The sequence below is a fragment of the Photinus pyralis genome, unplaced genomic scaffold, assembly GCF_008802855.1.
Source record: "Photinus pyralis isolate 1611_PpyrPB1 unplaced genomic scaffold, Ppyr1.3 Ppyr1.4_unclustered_Scaffold19, whole genome shotgun sequence".
NCBI lineage: Eukaryota > Metazoa > Arthropoda > Insecta > Coleoptera > Lampyridae > Photinus > Photinus pyralis.
This window is the reverse complement of record NW_022171100.1, coordinates 212,151-232,502: the sequence shown is the minus strand read 5'-3', so window position 1 is coordinate 232,502 and position 20,352 is coordinate 212,151. Positions and strand designations below refer to the sequence as shown.

General features: G+C 47.2%; 4 protein-coding genes across 5 annotated transcripts; 2 read left to right on the top strand and 2 right to left on the bottom strand.

Annotated features, from left to right (window-relative positions):
* Nucleotides 1-1,077: 1,077 nt before the first annotated feature.
* On the bottom strand, nucleotides 1,078-15,514 carry LOC116181740. The gene is made up of 22 exons (XM_031502161.1): nucleotides 15,448-15,514; nucleotides 14,548-14,779; nucleotides 14,275-14,500; nucleotides 13,722-14,223; nucleotides 11,591-12,237; nucleotides 11,288-11,541; nucleotides 11,025-11,238; nucleotides 8,488-8,652; nucleotides 6,847-8,437; nucleotides 6,428-6,795; nucleotides 6,137-6,196; nucleotides 5,300-6,064; nucleotides 5,159-5,251; nucleotides 5,038-5,109; nucleotides 4,911-4,988; nucleotides 3,484-3,867; nucleotides 3,383-3,436; nucleotides 2,958-3,330; nucleotides 2,880-2,905; nucleotides 1,585-2,238; nucleotides 1,254-1,359; nucleotides 1,078-1,195 (listed from the first exon to the last, which is right to left on the bottom strand). The coding sequence occupies exons 1-22, from the start codon at nucleotides 15,512-15,514 to the stop codon at nucleotides 1,152-1,154; spliced, it is 6,975 nt and encodes a 2,324-aa protein (XP_031358021.1). The 3' UTR covers nucleotides 1,078-1,151.
* Nucleotides 15,515-15,676: 162 nt separating this feature from the next.
* On the top strand, nucleotides 15,677-16,110 carry LOC116181734. Its single transcript, XM_031502156.1, has 2 exons — nucleotides 15,677-15,866; nucleotides 15,915-16,110. Exons 1-2 carry the CDS (start codon nucleotides 15,750-15,752, stop codon nucleotides 16,071-16,073), a joined length of 276 nt encoding a protein of 91 aa, XP_031358016.1. The 5' UTR covers nucleotides 15,677-15,749; the 3' UTR covers nucleotides 16,074-16,110.
* On the bottom strand, nucleotides 16,075-18,863 carry LOC116181739 (flap endonuclease GEN). The gene is made up of 5 exons (XM_031502160.1): nucleotides 18,706-18,863; nucleotides 18,372-18,660; nucleotides 17,880-18,324; nucleotides 17,535-17,746; nucleotides 16,075-16,764 (listed from the first exon to the last, which is right to left on the bottom strand). Exons 1-5 carry the CDS (start codon nucleotides 18,861-18,863, stop codon nucleotides 16,075-16,077), a joined length of 1,794 nt encoding a protein of 597 aa, XP_031358020.1.
* A 323-nt stretch (nucleotides 18,864-19,186) lies between these two features.
* On the top strand, nucleotides 19,187-20,241 carry LOC116181733 (protein phosphatase inhibitor 2-like). Of its 2 annotated transcripts, none has more exons than XM_031502155.1 (3): nucleotides 19,187-19,383; nucleotides 19,488-19,649; nucleotides 19,703-20,241. In XM_031502155.1, exons 1-3 carry the CDS (start codon nucleotides 19,298-19,300, stop codon nucleotides 19,947-19,949), a joined length of 495 nt encoding a protein of 164 aa, XP_031358015.1. In that variant the 5' UTR covers nucleotides 19,187-19,297; the 3' UTR covers nucleotides 19,950-20,241. The 2 variants fall into 2 exon arrangements, with proteins under 2 accessions (XP_031358015.1, XP_031358014.1); XM_031502154.1 differs by having other exon boundaries at nucleotides 19,188-19,383; nucleotides 19,473-19,649.
* Nucleotides 20,242-20,352: the final 111 nt, after the last annotated feature.

Below are 20,352 nucleotides of genomic sequence, written 5' to 3'. Positions count from 1 at the left end.
TAAAATACCCCCCAGCCACATACAAGTAGTCTCAACAAAGAACTCTCCGTCCCTTGGCACTTTCAAGTTTTTGGGAAATGGTAATTGAACCATCGATTACTGGGGGTTATTCCTTACCTATAAAGTTATTTTTAAACAAAGTCACCAGCCTAGCGACACCTAAATTATGAAAGAGTCCGCGGATGCGAGCTGTAATAAATCACAAACCAAAAAAAAATCAGCAGTTACCTCAGGACAGCACGCCACCACAACTCGTTTATAAATGAACCTAACTGACTGAATGTGCTGCCACATGCTGTCGAATTGGAGTACTACCTGATTATTCAATTGGTTTAGGGTATCTGCCATGCCCTCGTCACGTAACTTTACTTATTTACATAATCAAATTACATTTAAAGGGAAATGCAATAATATATCCGCGTGGGCGGCTATGAGAATTTAGATTACGTTAAGCGAATATTACGCACTCTTATCGCAAAGGTGGAATGTGCAATCGTAATTTGTAATTCAACAATTTTTCTTGTTTAAGGGGCCATGTGTACTTATATATACAGGGTGGAAATTTTGTCTGGAACACTGATTAGTGATTATATATTCAAAACTACAATTTCAGCGAGTTCTTTTATGGTACCTATCCACAATAATAAAAAGTTGACTATATTCTAAGTTGTGATAGGTGGCGTACCTTTGCATGGTCACGGGGCCAGGGGGTATATTTTTTTAGTTTTCGTAAATACCGGTTGTTGGCGTCATCGCAGATTTTTAAAAATACAAAACATTTTCTTTTTTTTTTAAATACCACAATATGACTGCAGCAATTACACCATCTGTTGTCGGTAAATTGTAAAACCTATATGGTTTAGAACTATTATAAGAATTATTGAGAGCGACACATTACCCAACACGCCCCCTAGACTTTACCCAACGTACTAACGATCGGTGGAATAACTATAAATGAATAAACAATGATATTACGTTGACTCTAGCATTTCAATATTTTTAACTTGTGGAAAATGGAATTTATGATCCGAGTACAGAGCAGGAATACAGTGGAAAACGGTGTATCAATTCGAGTAATATAATTAATTGTATAATTCAATAATTATGATACATTTTATAAACAAAATTATTATTATTATACAGTCCCTTTATTAATTCTCGACGTCGCAATCTTGTCCTTTTAATATAACGCCATCTGCGAGTGTGAATTGGTAATTAAAACGAATTGCGCACGCGCAATCGGCGCGACTTACCGTTCGCGATCGTGTTGAAGTATTCCAACTGCTGTTTGCGATGGGCTTCTAATAAAGCGTTCACCTCGGCCTTTTGCCTATTCAGCATGTCTATGTAGGATTCGTTCTACAGTGCAAAAGCAAAAAGATCAAGAATCAACAAACACGTAAGCGGTTAACGGGACAATCTACGTTTAAAAAATGGCGACCCCCAGACTTAAGCGCAACCACGAGCGAAAAATGAGTGACGTCGTAGCAACTACCACCTAAGTAAAGCGTATTAATGTGCCAAGACAGATGTGCGTCACATGAGCGGGTTAGCGGCCATACCCCCACCCCGTCTGTTTCTTACCGTTTTGGTGCAATACGTTTCCAAATATACGTTGATTGGCACCACTGAGCCACACTGCGATTTACCACAGCAGCATTTCATAATCACAGTCGAATGCGTATGACTAACCTTATCGATATGTCTATAATTATTGTAACTAACGTGCGACGGTATATTCGTGCTCGTGTGAATCGTGTGATAACAGTAATCGTCTTTGACTTCGTCGTCTAAATTGTGCAACGACACCGACTGTTTCAGCTTGCGCCTCAAAATGTCCGACGGACTCACGTCCGCCTTTTTGCGCTGTCCGCTAACGGTACTACGAGATTTCGCGTTACACTCGCCCAAACCGAAAAACTCCAACTCCGGACAACTGAAATTCAGATCGCAATCCTTATCCGCGAAAATCTCGCAAAAGTCGGGCAGGCTGCTCGCCAGGTTCTGGTCGGGAGGGGGCGACGCGACGGCGGCGGCGTCGTCTTCGACCGCCGTCGCGTCGCCTCGCCTTCGTAGCGCGTTGCCCGTCATCGAGACCGTGCGCTCGCGAAACGTCGGCATCAGCTTTTCGATGGCGACCACGAGATCGTTATACGAGCGTGTCTTATGCGTACGTGGAAGCGTGTTGAGTAGGCCAGTGGTGCCAACGTTCGAGGAAGCACGGCATACCCCATGCGGCTATAAGAAAAACACGCTAACTACCAACAAAAATTTATAATCCGCTTGAGATCTTTTCACGCAACAATCGGCAACACTGTACACGAACCTTAAGACTCTCTTACCATCGCCCTCGTTGGTAGACATTGGAACTATCTCAATGTGGTGCAACCAGAAACATATGCTAGAAGATAGCACCGCAATACTCGCCATTATTTAACGAAAAAGAGGGAGAGGGAAATGCAAATAGTGTAGTCATAGTCACCCGACCCAAGGGCGTGGACTGACTGACCTACAGGCAGACGGACAGTTTCTTCCACCTCGATGCGCAACCGGGGCACGTAAGTTACCACTTAAACCAAAGTCTGAAGTCGGTAAGTCAGGTATAACTGAAGTTGCTCAGTCAGAACGTGTTAAACAGCATTTCCAATTTGACAGTAACACAGTCTTAAGTTAGGCTAACGTATTTTATCTTGAACGGCTGAAATGTCAAAATTTGACAGAGCTGTCAAACTGCTTTCGGTTATTCTTGCGTAAAAAGATCCCGAAGGATTATATCGAGTTAATTAAATAGGTCATTCACAAAGCTTACGATTAAGAAAACAACTCGGATAAGAGGAGGGGGGAAACTACACGCTCAGCGTCAACCGACGGATACTTACGATTATATCGGAACTAACGGCGTCGACTGCAAAACGAGGTAAGGTAAGCTCCGCCGTAGAGGTGCGAGACGGACTCACCTGTTCTATGAGAGTATGAAGCGCTAATGTCCTTCTCGAGCGTACTGAAGGTGCTATTGATGATCGCGTCGATTTGCTCGTGCTCCTCGACGTGCCTGTCGGGTATGCTGAGCTGCGTGACGTCCGGCTCGTTGACGACGCTAACCTTAAAGCGCGAAATTCGCCGCTCGATCTTCGGCTTCTCCCTGACCGCCGCCGTCTCCTCGTTGTTGAGTAACGTGGTCGTCGTGTTTTCGAGCGGGAGGTTCAGGGCGCTCGCGTCGCGCACCTCCTCGAGCAGGGCGTGGTGCAGCTCGTTTGTGCAATACTGGGTGCTGTCGATGTCTTGTACCGGCGATAGCATGTCGGCGTTCGGTGTGCCGCCCTCCGAATTCTGAAAGTTGAAGAGTGTTATTTTACGGCGCGCACGCGCGTCGGACGCCCACCTTAGTAAACGGTTCAGCTAAAACTGTCGGCGAGTCGGGTGTTGTTGTGGGTCCCTGAAAAATGTCAACTTGATTGTGACAGACGGACGCTAGATACTCACCAATTGGGTCACCGACGACAGCTTGCGCTGCAAGTTTTGCAGGTGCACCGCGTACGAAGCGTCGCTTTGGGGAGTGGAGGCGTCTTGAGGCGTACCCGCCAACGGCATCGCGGCTCCAATCACCTGCGCGGGATACGGGTACGGGTGTTGCGCGGTTACCTGCTGATAGTTCGCTGGCGGTGGCATTTGTACTGCCGGCTGGGATGTGGGAGGCGTATACAGCTGGTTTGAATGCGGTGCCAGGACCGTAGTGTAATTCTGAATGGGCTGAATGCCCGGAGGGACGACCGACGTCGGTGGAAATTGCTGGGATGGAATTAGCGTCGGTTGGGTTTGCTGTGGCGGGGCTTGCGTCAGTTGCGGCGTTTGAGATGGATATATTTGCTGCTAACATTACACATAAAAAGTACTTGGAGAAACTGATGGTGTAAGCGCAATTTATTTTGGGGGAAAATGTAGTACCAGGGGGTCTGGGGGTATGGAATACCCCCCAGCCAATTCCATCCTATTACACAAAAATGATATGATAGTAATATTGAATTTTTGTTCCTGTCTCCCTCTCCCGGGAGGGATAAGCTTTTCGTGTACTGCAGTGATGTGGCTGGGGGGTATTCCATACCCCCCAGGCCCCCCGGTGCTACAGTCGTTCTCCCACAAAACGTTCACCCCTTATAGGCTCACGTTAAATGGCTCACGTTAAATGGTCTTTCTAAAAATGATGGTGTAAGTGCAATTTATTTCGGGGGAGAATGTAGGTATGGAATACCCCCCCAGACCCTCCGGTGCTATAGTCGCTACCACAATAAACGAAAATGTCATCATCATTGTAAGAAAAGATTTTCGTGTACTGGGATGGTATGGCTGGAGATATTCTGTTTTGTTTACTTTAATTTAAAAAATGATTAGGGACATCTGGAAATAAATGCGTGCTATTTCAAAAGTCCGGTTTTGTGATAAGGACTTATCGCTCCGTAAAAGCTAATTAAGTTAAAGAAGCGGAAGGAAGAATGCTTTAAATAGACCAAGCAGATGGGAAATGGTTTTCTTTTGTGTTTAGCACTCAGAGCCTTAACAAATTTTTTTTTGTATAAGACAGTCAGTCTTGATGGTTGTGAAATTGTTATAGAAGAAAGTTTAGATCTCCAAGACATTTTCTTACGGCGTTTTAAAAGTGAATGTTCAAAATTCCTAGTAGCAGATAAAGTGAAGTTTATCCACCTCCAATAATTTAAATTACAACAAAACAAATTTGTGTAAAACATGAAGCAAGTGAAGATTCCACAGTAAATTTAATTTGTTTCAATCGATCGCAGGTGCGCGGTATTTGTCTTTGTCCTCAGGCCCTGAGTGTCCTCCGATTAATTTATGTCGAATAAATTTGTGGGCTAGGTGTTCAGTGTCAGTGTGCCATAGCAATATAAACAAACCTGCGCTTGTTGAGCCGAAGCCTGCTGAGGTGGAGGCGCGTACTGCTGTGCGGCGATTGCCGTCGCCTGAGGTTGAACCTGAAACCGCATCTCACTCTACTTAAAACAAACGAATATCGCATAATACCTGCTGTTGAGTTGCGGCGGGTGGGGGTTGCGTGGCCGGGTAGACCTGCGTCAGCAGAGTCTGTGGCAGTTGCTGAAAGGACACGTGTAATCAAACTCGATTCGAACACACTCGCTCTCACCTGTTGCTGTACCGGAGCCATTGGCTGCGTCTGCTGAAACGGCTGTTGCACCGGAGCTTGGGTTAGCATAGCCGTCGTTTGAGCCGGTGGTGGCTGTAAAACGTAATGTAACGACCTTACAAGACCAACAGCGATTTATACCTGCTGAGGTGCCACCGCCTTCGACTGCTGCGGAGTGTTTGTTCCGCCTTGAATTTTGACATCGCTACCGCCGCCCCCGCCGTCACTCGCCTCGCTCTTCTTGTGCGAGTGCGTCAGGTTCTGCAGACTGATCTTCAGCTGCTCCAACGTGTTGATCATCTCCGGCCCGCAAACCTTGGCCTCCTCGACCTTCGGCTCGACCTCCTCCGATTTCGCGGTCGGAATCGTCTGCGAGTCCGGCTCCGCGACGCTCTCACCGCACTCCTTGTCTTTCGGCACGTCGAGCTGACCGGACAGCACGGGACTCACTAGGAACCGCGAGATCTTACGCTGTGGCACCTTCAGCATCTCCTCGACGGGGCACTCCTCCTGCTTCTCCTCGTTGTCGGCCTCCGACTCCAGGTCGATGCTCATGCACGACTCGGTGCTGATCTTCGAGTCGTGACGCAGCAGAATGATCTTTAGATCGACCTTCTGCGCGGCCTGCCCGTCTTCCGGTTTCTCGTCGCAGTCGCTCGACGCCTTCGCCGGTTCGTTGAGAAAGCTCGACTGCCCGTCCTGGATGTAGGTGTTTTCGGGGGTGTAGTCGCTCGCCGTGCTCGTCTTTCGCGAAACGGTCCCCGTACTGTTCAGACTCTCGCGACAGCGCAAATTCTGCGTGATCTTCTCGGCGAGCGTCGTCTTCAGGTCGGCGTTGAAGCCGTCCGCCGGCGTCGGACCCTGCTTGCTCAGCGACGTGAGGAACTGACTGTTGGTCTCGTCTCGCTAAAGAAAAACGTAACGGTTCAAGGGACGGTCGACGTTCCAAGGGCGACATGAATACAAGTGGGGACTTACAGAACGATGCCTCCGATGGGTTTTACGATGGGGGTGCCTCGTGAGTGATGCATGTCGCACCTGATCGGCAGCGTGCGTGAAAGTTTCAATTTAAACACACAAATAAGAAGTATACAGTGTGTCATGACTTAATCGATTGAATTTGTTTTGAAAATGAGTCAGATTTAGCTAGAACACACTGTATAATCAAAAGTAACCCAGTGCGCTTTGATCGAGAGATGTATTGCTGTAAGGAAGCGGGTAGGAATCTTCAGCACAAATGGGCTACGGACTTAAATTACATCGACAAACCTTCTGAATGTGAGGAATCCGCAACGGGTGCTCCTCCAATTGCTTCATAATGTCTTGCAATTGCGCGACAAGACTATCGTGAGTGCCGGGACGTAGGAGCTCCTCCTTGATCATGCCCTCGATGATGTCCATCGGCGTCGTATCGAAGCGATTGAACTTGAAGCTGATCGTCTTCTGCTTGCACAGCAGCTGACACTCGACGGTGCCGTCCGGCTTGACCGCCTCGACGCTCAGCTGTTTCGAGTACTTGGCCGATCGCCTGCGGTGGCTCTTCTCGCTCGTCGAGCTGTTCTCCTCGCTCGCCTGCTCGGAGGAGAGCGCCTCCGGATCTTTGTGCTCCTCCTCGTGACGCTTCGGGATTTCGATTTCTGAAATGGAAGACGCTCGAGACGGGACGACAAGCTTGAGCGGGCTCTTACCGGGCTGTTGCTGCTGCTCTTGGTCGGGCTGCGACAGCGATCGGTCCAGTTGGATGGCCTCGGCTACGGGCACCGCCGGTAACGATACAGTCGACAACTTGTGCTGCTCCTTGTCTTGAATAACCCGATTCAGCTGCTGGTGGAGTTCGACCAGGTTCGTCGCCGGGATGTCGGCCGATAAGCGATGAGTCGAGTTGTAAACCGCCCCGTCCACTTTGACCTCCTCCGGTTGGGCGTGGAGGGGCGGCTGCTGAATGGGGAGCGGCTGTTGCACGAAATTTTGTTGCGGGACGAAGGTCGTCTGCGCGGCAGGCATGAATGCGGGCGCGTTCGGTTGTTGGATTACGGCGACGGCCGCCTGCGATATGTAATTTTGGGGCGTTTGCATCATGTAGTTGGGATCTTGGGGCGGAGTCTGTTGCTGGGCGACCGGAACAAACGCCTGTTGCGGTTGCTGCACGTAATTCGCGGCGGGGGGCACGTAGCTCGTCGGCGGTTGCGTTTGAATCATCATCTGCTGCTGCTGCTGCATTTGGAGCAAGTCTTGTACGGTGGGGGGTTGCGTTACGGACACCCTGTGCTCGGGGTCATTTGTCACTTGCGGGGTGAACTGCTGTATCACCTCGATGGCCGTCGGCGGCGCAGTCGTCCGTGGGGTTTGTTCCGGTATCGACATCTGCGAGTTTATTCGATGTTGATCTTGGAGCATCTGCTGCTTTTGCAAGTCCAGCTGACTGTCGACGCTCAATCGATGTTCCTGAGGCGCGCTTGGGGTCTGCAGTAATTCTGGCTGAGACACCGTAGACAGTCGGTGCTGCTCTTGGGTTTGCAGCAGCTCGGCCTGCTGGGGTTGCGCCATGGGTTGGACGAACGGCTGCTGCTGCTTGTAAACGATGGGCTGTTGCTGAATCGGTTCGGTCGAACTCTGCCGCTGCAACTGAGGCTGCTCGGTCGGCGCAGCAGTACCGAACTGATTACTCGGATACGCCTGGGGTTGCTGATACGTTGCAGTCTGTTGGGGCGAATTTCCCTGCTGTCCCTGAATAATCGCCTGCGTTTGCTGCTGAGGAATGTGCTGCATTTCCTGCTGCGTCGAAACCTGCTGCGCCAGATGCGCCTGCTCGACTTGCTGCTGAAGAAATTGCTGATACTGCAATTGCTGCATGAGCGCCGCCTCCTGCTGCTGTTTCTCCTGCTCCTGTTTCCTTTCCTTTTCAATTTGCGCCAGCTGCGTTTTCAGCAGGCGGCCGACCGTCTTCGAATCGTCCTCGAAAATGATACCCGACTTCGCCATCTCCTCCGATATCGTATCGTAACGATCCGTCACCAAATCGAACTCAAACTGAATCGCCTCGTTCTCCTTGTGCTTATGAGTCCGTTTCTTCGGATCCAAAACCCGCAACCGAAACACGATCTTGGTGTCGTCTTGCGAAACGACCTCAACTCGCAGACCGCAATCCTCCTCGAAGAACGAGTGGGTGAGTAGGTCCTTGACGCTCGGCCTATCCTCCCGACTCGGTTTTATGCAATTCTCGATGACGTCCTTAACCCCCGACGTTTCCACCTTGTCGAAACTGGCCGGTTTCACTCCCTTACGAAGAGAGGGGTTACGGGGGGGACTCAAAAACGAAGACGACTTACCGAAATAACTTTTTTGTAAATTTGAGCGGGACCCGTGCACTCGGAATACGGATACTCGTTGGTCGCCATTTCCAACATGCACATGCCGAAGGCGTAAACGTCGACACCTTCGTCGTAGTGCTCCTCGTACATTTCGGGTGCCATAAATTCCGGCGTACCTATAACCTACCGAACACACTCTCAATTGCTCCAGAAACGGTGCTACAAATAATAATCTTCATTTTGAAAATTAAGATTTAGCTAAAGCTGTGTTGAATATCTCCAACTATTAAAGTATTCCAATGGTATCAAGATACCTTATATATTTGAATTTGCCACAACATGGTGGGTGGGCGTGGCTTAAGCTCAATTGCCACCATCGACTTGTATAGTCACTGTAACACTTGCACAGTGTTATACAGGTTATAAACGCGCATGCAAGAAACGATACAATAATTTTCTATATCAGAAATAAAATATTAGAAATGTTGCAAGAAAATGCAGTGTCTTCTGCCGACTTAATTTGAAACAGACTGTATATCGTTATATACTCTATGGTCTAATTTTATTATGAAAGGGTTGCCTTATTACAAGAATTATTATTTTAAGATCACGCTTCATATATATCCCGCAACTCTAACGCAAAGAATCAGGTCGTTTCAACAGTATGCGATAGTGACACGATATTTTAATAGGAATCCGCATTACAATGACTTTGCAGCAACAGGGCGAGGTGAGGCGGCGTCAGCCGCCGAAGCCGAAGATATATCCTTTACTGTACTAAAAAGAATACAATAGGGGGCATAGCTTCGGCTTCGGCGGCTACGCCGCCTCGCCTCGCCCTGTACATTCCCTTCGAAAAGAACGTTTTAGTTTTGACAACTTTCTAGCTGCAACAGGGCGAGGCGAGGCGGCGACAGCCGCCGAAGCCGAAGCTATATCCTTTACTGTACTAAAAAGAATACAATAGTGAACATAGCTTCGGCTTCGGCGACTACGCCGCCTCGCCTCGCCCTATGGATTCCCTTCGGAAAGGACGTTTTAGCTTTGACAACTTTCACGCAGCAAAAGGGTGAAGCGAGGCGGCGACAGCCGCCGAAGCCGAAGCTATGTCCTTTACTGTACTAAAAAGAATACAATAGGGAGCATAGTTTCGCCTTCGGCGGCTACGCCGCCTCGCCTCGCCCTGTACATTCCCTTCGAAAAGAACGTTTTAGTTTTGACAACTTTCTAGCTGCAACAGGGCGAGGCGAGGCGACGAAGCCGAAGCTATGTCTTTTATTGTACTAAAAAGAATACAATAGGGAGCATACCTTAGACTTCGGCAGCTGCGCCGTCTCGCCTCACCCTATGAAGTCCCTTCGGAAAGGATGTTTTAGTTTTGACAGCTTTCACGCAGCAATAGGGCGAGGCGAGGCGGCGACAGCCGCCGAAGCCGAAGCTATGTCTTTTACTGTACCTACTAAAAAGAATACAATAGGGAGCATAGCTTCGGCTTCGGCGGCTACGCCGCCTCGCCTTGCCCTGTACATTCCCTTCGAAAAGAACGTTTTAGTTTTGACAACTTTCTAGCTGCAACAGGGCGAGGCGAGGCGACGAAGCCGAAGCTATGTCTTTTATTGTACTAAAAAGAATACAATAGGGAGCATACCTTAGACTTCGGCAGCTGCGCCGTCTCGCCTCACCCTATGAAGTCCCTTCGGAAAGGATGTTTTAGTTTTGACAGCTTTCACGCAGCAATAGGGCGAGGCGAGGCGGCGACAGCCGCCGAAGCCGAAGCTATGTCTTTTACTGTACCTACTAAAAAGAATACAATAGGGAGCATAGCTTCGGCTTCGGCGGCTACGCCGCCTCGCCTTGCCCTGTACATTCCCTTCGAAAAGAACGTTTTAGTTTTAACAACTTTCTAGCTGCAACAGGGCGAGGCGAGGCGGCGAAGCAGAAGCTATGTCCTTTACTGTACTAAAAAGAATACAATAGGGAGCATAGTATCGGCTTCGGCGGCTACGCCGCCTCGCCTCGCCCTGTCACTTCCCTTCTGAAAGAACAGTTTAGTTTTGACAACCGCTGATAACCGCCGAAGGCGAAGCTATTTCCTTTATTGTATTAAAATGAATACAATAGGGAACATGCTTCGGCTTCAGCGGCTGCGCCTCCTCGCCTAGCTCTGTAAATCTTCTTCATAAGTGACGTTTCAGTTTTAACAACTTTGCCGCATCTACAGGGTGAGCCGAAGCTATGTGCTTTATTGTATTAAAAACCCACGATTTCATCGCGTCGCGGTCGCATAATGTTCAAACCCCCTCAGAATAACACATTATCCAATTTTATCAGACGAAAGAGGTTGTTACGAGCGAAAATAGCAATGAGCAAAAAATATGTAACATTTTAAAATGTGAGTGTAGGTGTGCCATGTTTCTATTTTAAATAATGATTTTCTAAAAAACCAAAAATTACAAAATCCTTCACTGAAGGTATTGCATTGTGACTATTTAAAATGTTAAAAATGGACGTTTCACAGATACGCGCGCGCATCAAGTCGGATCCAAAAGACTTACCGATTTCGCAAAACTTCGGTTCTTCAAGGTCGCGAGCCCGAGATCGCCGATCTTCACCGATCCGGTCGTGCCCGTAATGAAGATGTTGTCGCACTTTAAATCCCTATGAATGATCGGCGGCGATCTCGAGTGCAGAAACGCCAGACCCTTCAGTATCTGTCGGCACCACGACTTCAACACCTTCGGATTGATCTTCTTGAATCGCCGCAAGTACCTGGAACACTTTCGTTTGCGATACGTTCGCGTAAAACGGCGCGGTTTACGTTTTGAGAGTTCCGCTGAGCATCAGTTCGGTGACGAGGACGATGCTCTTCTTTTTGTTGAGCGTCGACTCCCAGTAGTTGTAAAATCGCACGATGTTCGGATGCTGCAGCTTCTTGAGCATCTCGGCCTCCTCGCGAAATCGAAGCCGCTCCGTCTTGTTCAGTTTCTTCTCCTGCAGCTCGCACCACGCGACCGCGACGCCCGTCTGAGTGTCCAACCCACGGTAGACGGTCTTAAACGAACCTCGCCCTATCTGCAAAACGAGGTTAGCAACGCACGTCGTGGCAGCATCGCGCTCTCACCTCCTCTTCGTACTTGAAGAATCGCCCGCACGGACTGACCGCGATCGGTTTGTAAACGTCATCGTCGTCCTCGACGACGTAATCCTTCGCCTTCGACGGCTCGAACACGATAATGTCGGCGTTCAGATCGGGATTGTTCTCGATCTCGACGTTCTGGTGAAGCACGTCGATGTTCTGATCGGTGATCTCGACCATCGCGTCCGTATTGATCTTGCTGAAGAGCGCCTTCGGGAGATTGTATTTCGCATCGTACGGCACGAGCTGCAGCTCGCTCTGCGGATAGTCGCAGTCGTCGTCGATATTCGAGTCGGTCTCGATCGGAATGCAATGGGTGACGCCGCCGTGCTTCACCGACTTGTCCTTCTTCTTCTTCCGATGGTCCTCGATTATTTCCGATATCTTCGGCTTATCTTCGATCTCCGAGCAGGAGAGGTGATACTCCTCGTAGTTTTCGACGAAGTTGCGCGCGGTCAGGAGATCGGTCGAGGGCGTCCGCGAGAGACGTATTCGAGGTATGGAGTCCTGGTGCGCGCGGTTGTTGAGGCGGGTGTCGATCTGGTTGACGATGTTCGCGGCGGACTCGAGAATCTCGCTGACGAGCTCGGCGACGGCCGGTTTTATGTCGCTCTCCAGGCATGGCTGCAACACTGGAAAAGAAGATTACACGGGACAATAACTCGCGGAAGAAAAAAACGAGTCGAGATGAAGCCGATGTATGTTCTGGACCAGGAAGTGGCGTCACACCAATCGAAGACGATAACGTGACGTCACAGCCAATCAAAGACGAGAACGCCATCCTACGCCACTCCCTTTCAGGTTCATGAAGTTGTCCCAGAGCGATTTTAACTGGTCCAACAGCTTTTCCACCTGGTTGGATCGCTTCACGAACCTGAAAGGAAGGGGCGTAGGAGGCCGTGCTCGTTTCTGATTGGTGTAACATCACTTCCTGGCCCAGAGCATACATTGGTCTTCTGCTTACAGCCGTCGGAAAAACATGATTTTTTCCTGCATGGTGCTCATGAGAGAAAAAGACCCTTCTCGGTTAAGGTTGAAACTCACGGTTCTTTGATGTGTTTCAAGATTATAAGATGGAGCTGCGTGTACGCCTGATAGTAGACAACCTTGCCTTAAGTCACCTGCAGTTATAATTGCGCAGTTTACAACCTAATCATGCTATTGCGATACAGATGTCCTTATATTGGTTTTCGTGCATACAAAAAAATTAAAATAGAAATTGTTTGCTAACTTAGAGATAACAACAGTGGACAAAATAAAATGAACACCCTGTATAATTATATAAAAAAAACATATGTCATCAAAGTAAACCTAATCAGGATCGAGAACGTAAAAAATTGATAGACGATCAAACTTTTCGTTTTTACCCTGTAACTCAGAAACAAATCTACATAGATAGATTCTGTTTATGGTATTAAATTTCACAAAGAAGTGGGGTAGGGTCGCGAAAAGCGCAGAGATACACCGCAGTCTCAATCGAAATAGGACACACTGTATATTACTAGACTGCAAATAAAATGAACACCCTGTATAATTATATAAAAAACATATGTCATCAATGTAAACCTAATCAGGATAGAGAATGCAAAAAATTGATAGACGATCAAACTTTTCGTTTTCACCCTGTATCTCAGGAACAAATGTACATAGACAGATTCTGTTTGTGGTATTAAGTTTCACAAAAAAGTGGCATAAGGTCGCGAAAAGCGCAGAGATACACTGCAGTCTTGATCAAAATAGGACACACTGTATATTACTGGACGGTGTCATTTGGACACCAAAAAGTACTAAGATCGAAAAATACTATACTTTCGATTTAGCTGGAAATTACCTTAACTTTTTGTTATTAAATTAGACACCCTGTATATTTAAAAAACTACATAACTAAGGTTTTTGTTTTCTTCAAAAATTAAAATAAGACACTTACCACGCATTACCTTTGAAAACAATTGAAAGTCGAAAACAGACGAAATTGCAATGTTTAAATTTTAACTTCAATGAAGTAGATTATTTGAACAGTCATAGGAACGGATGTCTTTCAACCTTAAACGAGCTAGGGAAACGTAAAAAATTGACCCATATTCGAGCCCATCTAAAGTGTGCGCCCAAAACTCACCTGTCGAGGAAGACAGATTGCTGTTACTCTCCGGCTCGTTAAAGAGCGTCAAGGAGGCGTTTTGAAAAATTTGCACGTTATCGAAACTCTTCCTAAAAACCGCCAGCTTCTCGATTATGTCGAGCTTGTCGTCGAGAATCGACGAGCAGCTTTTGGTACGCGTCTTCGCCTTCCGTTCCTTTTCGTCGTCCGTAATCTTCATCCACGTGTAACGATTAATACTACTAGGTGGCGTCGCGGAAACGTTCTCCTTCGTCACGCTCGTATCACTGCCATTCGACAAAATACTTTTGAAAGGCATCTTTTTTTTGGTACGTTTCTTCTGCTTCACTTTGCTCGTCGACGCCGCATCCTCGGTCGTAACGTAACCTTTCGACGACGTCCTCTCCAAGTTTCCGTTCTCGCACGGCTGATCGATGAATTCTATACCTTCGAGCTTACTAAATAAATTACAGTCTTCGACCTCAGTTCTTTGAATATTTTGGGACAGTTCCGACGATACCTAAAAAGTAAAAACTTGACGCAAAAGCCGACAAGACGGCACGCCACTCACAGTTTGCGACGGGGAGGAGGGCCCCGAACTAAGTTCAAAAGCCACATCCTCCCCTGTCTCGCATGATTTGCTAGAGCCGGTCGAGTAGGTTCTCCGATGCGGCTTCGCCTTACTACTTTGCTCGGTCACTAATTTACGACTGACATTCTTGCTGGCGCCGCGCGAACTGCCTTTGCTACTACCACTACTGCCGCTACCCTTACGTGGAATTGTCGGACTAGATTCTCTGTAACGGAATCAAGTTAGTCGAAATCGAGCGGTTACGGGACGTACACTTCAGGTTCAAATTTCGGGCACGATTGCCCCGTGTTTTCGTCTAAGTAAGCTGGAAGATCGGTCAGTGAACGACCATTGCACGGCGACGATCCGGGATCGAATATCAGACGGTGTTTCTCAAATTCCAGTATGAAACGCTCGCACACTTTCCGATAAGGCACTCTATTGCTATTGACTACTTGCTTAAAGACGTATACTCTCCGCTGATGTGGACGTAACGGACTAGTTTCTTAACGAACATATTAGTCTTTGTGTTTACGATTCGATCTGAAAAGGAGAAAATTAGCGATAGACGTATTTTCGCGGAACTTCAATCGCCCAAATCTATGCCGAACCGATAATTCCACAAGCTGCACCGAAATAAGTAAATAAACTCGGAAAAATTGGGCAAATGTGCGTAGCTGACGAGAGGAATCTTGCGACGTAAATACGCTTTTTTTTCTTACGAATGAGGGTTACAGCTCGTGATGCTATCGTCAAATGGTGGCGCCTAACGTCGATTGTGTCTCGGATATTGTTTATAACAATTATTTTGCGTAAAAACGTTTAAAAACACAAAAACTTACTAATCTTCTTGTAAAAATGACAACACCCTTCATATACGAAATGGAACTGTCAAATTCTGACGTTAGATGGCGCACGCGCATAAAGACAGGTTTACACCGCAACCCAAATTGTTATCTGGTAAAGTACAATTTACACCGTGTCATTTTCGAGCGTAAATTTAAAACAATTTAAGACACCCTGTATACCAGTCAGGAATTGATAGGGCTAACGCTAAGTGTTCATTGAGAAAAGATAAAGAACAAAACTGTCAGAATCTCCAGTGACAGCAGGGTAGCTCTGCAGACACCTGGTCACTGTAAAATTCCTTTTAGGTTGGTTTCCGAATGTCACCATGTACTAGAGCACTGAGCAAGTAACATACATCACCACCCTTGAGCTCCCATAGGTCAAAGGGCATGCTGGAACTAGAACGGAAGGCAATGAGAATTTTCACATGCACTTTGTTGCAGTAAGTTAAAGGGTGAAATTTAAACTTGGCGCCATTTTGGATAATACCGCATACGTCACAACGTAGCCAGCGCTATGATTGGCTAATCCACTTGGATTACCTTAATCTTAGATTACCTCTATTTTTATCAACAGTATGGACTTCGTAACAATCACTTCAATAATGGCCTCTAAAGAAATGGGAAATGCGAAATACGACCAATGACACGGGCCAGCTTTTCCACGAGATCGTGCAGGAGGACTCGAGATTCCTAATTATCCCGCTAGTCGTCATTATACTGATAATGTTACTATCGGCACTGGTAAAACCGTAACCCGTCATCCGGCCGTACAAACAGAGCAACTTGCAGGTTTATCTGATGGCGAAGAAGAGAAGTCAGGACACGCTGCGAGAAAATCTAATGCAGTTGTACGAGTTCGACTCGCTCGAAAGGGAATGGGAGTCGTTCCATCAGAGTTACGAACGAAACTACGGATCGGTATATAATTATAATTCGACCGCTGTATAGATCAATCAGAAATAAACGTTCCCCTGCTTTGTTTCGATTGTATGCGTTCGATTAACGGCACGTACTCCTCTTCGTCGTCGCTCGAATCCGTTGACAGCACGGCCATGCTCTTCTCGAACAGATCGCACTCGGTGAATGTGGTCGCGAAGAAATTGGACTCGTCCAAATTCTCAACTACGCTCTCGGACAGCGCTTGTAAGTAGTCGACGTCGCTACTGACGACGTCCTCGATCAGGTCGGACAGATCGAGGTCGCTTTCGTCGCCGAATTTGGACACGTCGAGTTCGGTCCTGGTGAAGTACGACTCGATCCTTCGAGGTTTACGCTTCGGCGCGGCGACGGTGGCCTTCTTCTTCGCGGGCCTCTTTGGTTTGGCGGTCGCCCGCTCGAACTCGTCCACCAAATCGGGGTAGGCCGAGCGGACGAGGTGTTGCGGTTCGACCGTCGACCATAGTTTCTCCGAATCGATCTCGTCGAGTGCGTGTGAAGGAAATAAGTCCTGATCGGGAGCGGAGTACTCCCAGATTATTTCGAATCCAGCGACACCTTTTAAGTGCCGAGCTTTTTTGATGCGTTTGGGACGAAGCAGGGCGCCGACAACTGAGTTGGAGAGGTGCCATCTAGTGAGTATTGGTAGAAACTTTTCAAACGCGTAGACGTGCTCCCATTGCAGATGTTTCACTGCAAAAGCCTACACAATATTAGTTGAGTTGCTTTTTCTTTTAGGGTTGATTGACAGATAGAATGTGTCAATTAAATTTAACTGACGGATAGATCTATCAATTAGCTCTAAGTCAAATTAATTTAATATCATTGCAACACTGAGGGGTAGAAAATATCATTAGAAAAGGAAGGTATGATGGTCCTTTATGGAAAGCTATCCCTGTAACCGACAGGGCTGGGGGATATGGAATACCCCCAACCATTCGCTCTAGCGCACAAAAATCTTATAGCAAAAGGGCCATCAAATGTTTATAGCTCCTGGGGGGTACTCCGTACCCCCCAGACCCCCCGGTTGTACATTCTCCCCCAAAATATTTAGTGTAGGAGGCTATGGAGTGAGAAAATCCTCATTAAGAAAGGAAGATCGGATGGCCCCTTATGAAAAACCGTCAGGGCTGAACACTTTGAGGGAGAATGCCTGACCGGGGGGTCTGGGGGGTATAGAATACCCCCCAGCCATTCGCTCTAGCGCACGAAAATCTTAAAAATCTGATGGTCCTTTATGGAAAACTATCTTAAGGCTTTCTAAGATTACTTAAGCGCTTTCCAAAGCCTTCTAGAGCTTTGTAAGATTAGGAAAAGCCCTAGGTAGGCGTAAAAAAAAAAATGAAAAGCGCCTGCCATATTCCACCGAAAACCATCAAAGTTACCATGGTAACTAGGAATCAATCTGTCGTGTAAAACATTTTGAAGACTGACGGAGTCACCATCTCACGTAAAACAACCAACACTACTTACGATAAATTCGGCAATGTTGGGCCGCCGCCATTCCAAAGCGACCGCCTTGACCTCCTCCTTTGAATGTAAAAATTCGCTTATCAGCTCCTCGTTCGGAAAATCTTCGTCTTTTAAAGCCTTCTCGCGTATCGATATCTCGTTCTTATTCTCCAGTCGTCTCTTTTCGTACGTGGACGGATCGCAACCATCGCGCGTCCCGCAGCTGCCACAACCTAAAAATGCGTAACTCAAACACTTGCTTTATCAAGGCCTGGCAACAGGAGCTTAGGGAAGTGGTACTTTGAGGAGGGGGGGGGGGTATTGACTCTTTCCCACATTATTCCCCGACATCCTAGAGCCTAGTACCTAAACCCTCTCCCATCCTGTCACCAAACCTGAACTTTATACCGTATTTGACGTGCGACTGCTTCTTCCCTTGGTGCCCGCACACACTACAAACATTCTTATTCGTCACCTCCTGATTTAACTTCCTGTAAAACTCCCCGTCTGTTCGCCAACTTCGTAAACGTTCGAGAACTTCGTCGTCGGCGACGTGTTCAAAGAACTTCACCACCGCCTCCTTGCCGATACCGAACACCCCGCAGCTATAGTCGCTACCGCACAGCAAGGCCATTGCGACCATTTTGTTACGTCCAATCTTGATGCTCTCGTATATCTTCGTTATATCGTAAACGTCGATGGCCCCGGCGCCCGAGTTGGCGCCTTGTTGCGAAATTGAGAAGTTTCGGTATACGATTTTGGCACCGTACGCAAAACAGTCGGAATCTTGAGTCACGCAGCCGTCGACGAGCTACAAAAGGGACGTTTAAAAGCACTCGAGGCGTAGCAAAAGGGTACCCCGTTCATGTTAAGATACGCGCACAAAGATTCCGCCTCCCCCTTTCCTTTCACGCACGCAACGCCCATGTAACGCAGCATCTCCTCGCAGCAATTCAGCACGCCCCTAAACCGAGCTCGATCCTTCGACTTATTCTTGGCGCCGTCCGAACGAGGCTTCGCCCCCTTGAACTGTGTCGCGTTCCTTGCGGCGATCGTATCGTGCTTGAGCTCGGGAGGTTTGCCTTCGAGCACGAAGATCGGCGACACCTGCATCAGTAGAAGGAAGCAGGTGCGGAAGTACAAGTTCCTAAAATGTCACAATCGGAAGGGCGAATCGGTGGTTATCGCTTACCGAAGGTACATTTTCGGTTGGGTGTAGTAATCGGTCACGTTCTGTGCCTCGCAGACCCAACCCGACAGATCTATTGCTACACTTTTGCCTTCGAGTTCGTATAGAGGCCTCCTTTCCACAAAGGGAGTTAAGATCGACCATAAATGTTTTATTCCCATAATTCGAACTGGTAGCGTAACGGATTTTTTCAAATTTTTAGGTTAGGTAAAAATGAAGATGAACTAAAATTATAACATATGAACTACTACAGAAACTTAGAACTACTTTCTTATTTCAGTGCGAATTGTATCATTTCTTGACCCCACAGAGTGTTTTTAAAAAGTTGCCAAGGCTGCAAAGGTCTTCAAGACCCATTTTAAATAGTTTAGTTTGTGATAAAAACTTGAGAAAAATTAAGAGAAACGTTAAAAGAATAAGTAGAAGTACAAATAAGTAAACTTTATAAAAGTGTGGCGACGTACGTTTAGCCACAACAGTATGGCGATAAAGACGCCATCTTGGCGCTCCTGTCATTTTGACATGTAAGGTTTGCCAGCCAAGAATTTGCTTCCACTCCATATCCCAAAATTTCCCAAAATTGAAAATAAAGACGATGGCGGACAATTTGCAAAAGCGACCTTCGAAGGGGATACTGAAAAATTCCAGTAGCTTCGACAAGCAGGACTCGCGAAACGCTAAGTATGAAGGTCAACCTTTGCTAGGCCCAAACTGATTTGTTTTGTTTTCCCTTTCGCTCGCTCGAACGGGTAAAATATAATTGAGTACAGTTTTCTTGCTCGCAGAAAAAGTAAGGAGACGAAATGGGACGAGATGAACATAATCGCTACGCTGCATCCGGCCGACAAGGACTACGGTCACATGAAGATAGACGAACCGAAAACGCCGTACTATCGGGACGAGGCCGAGAGCGAGGACGTGCTGGACGCGACCGAATTGGCGGAGAAGTAAAGTTCCCCCCTCCAAACCCTAACGTTACAGCGAGCGTTTTAATTTGTAGAATTCGTCTGAGCACCGGGAAACCGCCGAAGGCGATGGAATCGGACGATTCCGAGGACGACGATGAAGAGCTGACGCCCGAGGAGCGGATAAAGAAAAAAGAGTTCGAAAGTAAAAGGAAAAAGCACTACAACGAGTATTACGCAGTTAAGTTAGCGAGAAAACTGTTGGAAGAGGAGGAGGACGAGGACGACGACGCTAACGTCGCCGAATCCAAGAGCAGTCAGGGGAACCCATCAAATTCGTGATTAATGTTAACGTAACGTGGTCGTCGTCGTCGAGAATAGGATTTTCGTTGTAAATTATTTTTATTGAGGTAGGCTGTTAATTAATTTTAAGTTCCTCTCATGTAAGAAACGTTATCATTGTACATAATCGGCTGTGTGTGGTCTTCTTTATCGTGTACGAAGTAAATTACAGTTTTTAAATGCCATACTGTGAGTTGTTTTGACGGAGTTTATGGTCTAATAGCAGTTACGTAATTATTTATTTGAAGAGATTGTTATTTAATCGTAGAGGAAATAAATCTAATAGAGCAGATCGAATTTTTTATTGGTACCCCCCAGGCAGTTCCTCTATATTTCCTTATTGGGGGGTATTGGAATACCCCCCAGTTGTACATTCTCTGCCAAAATATTTAGTGTAGGAGGC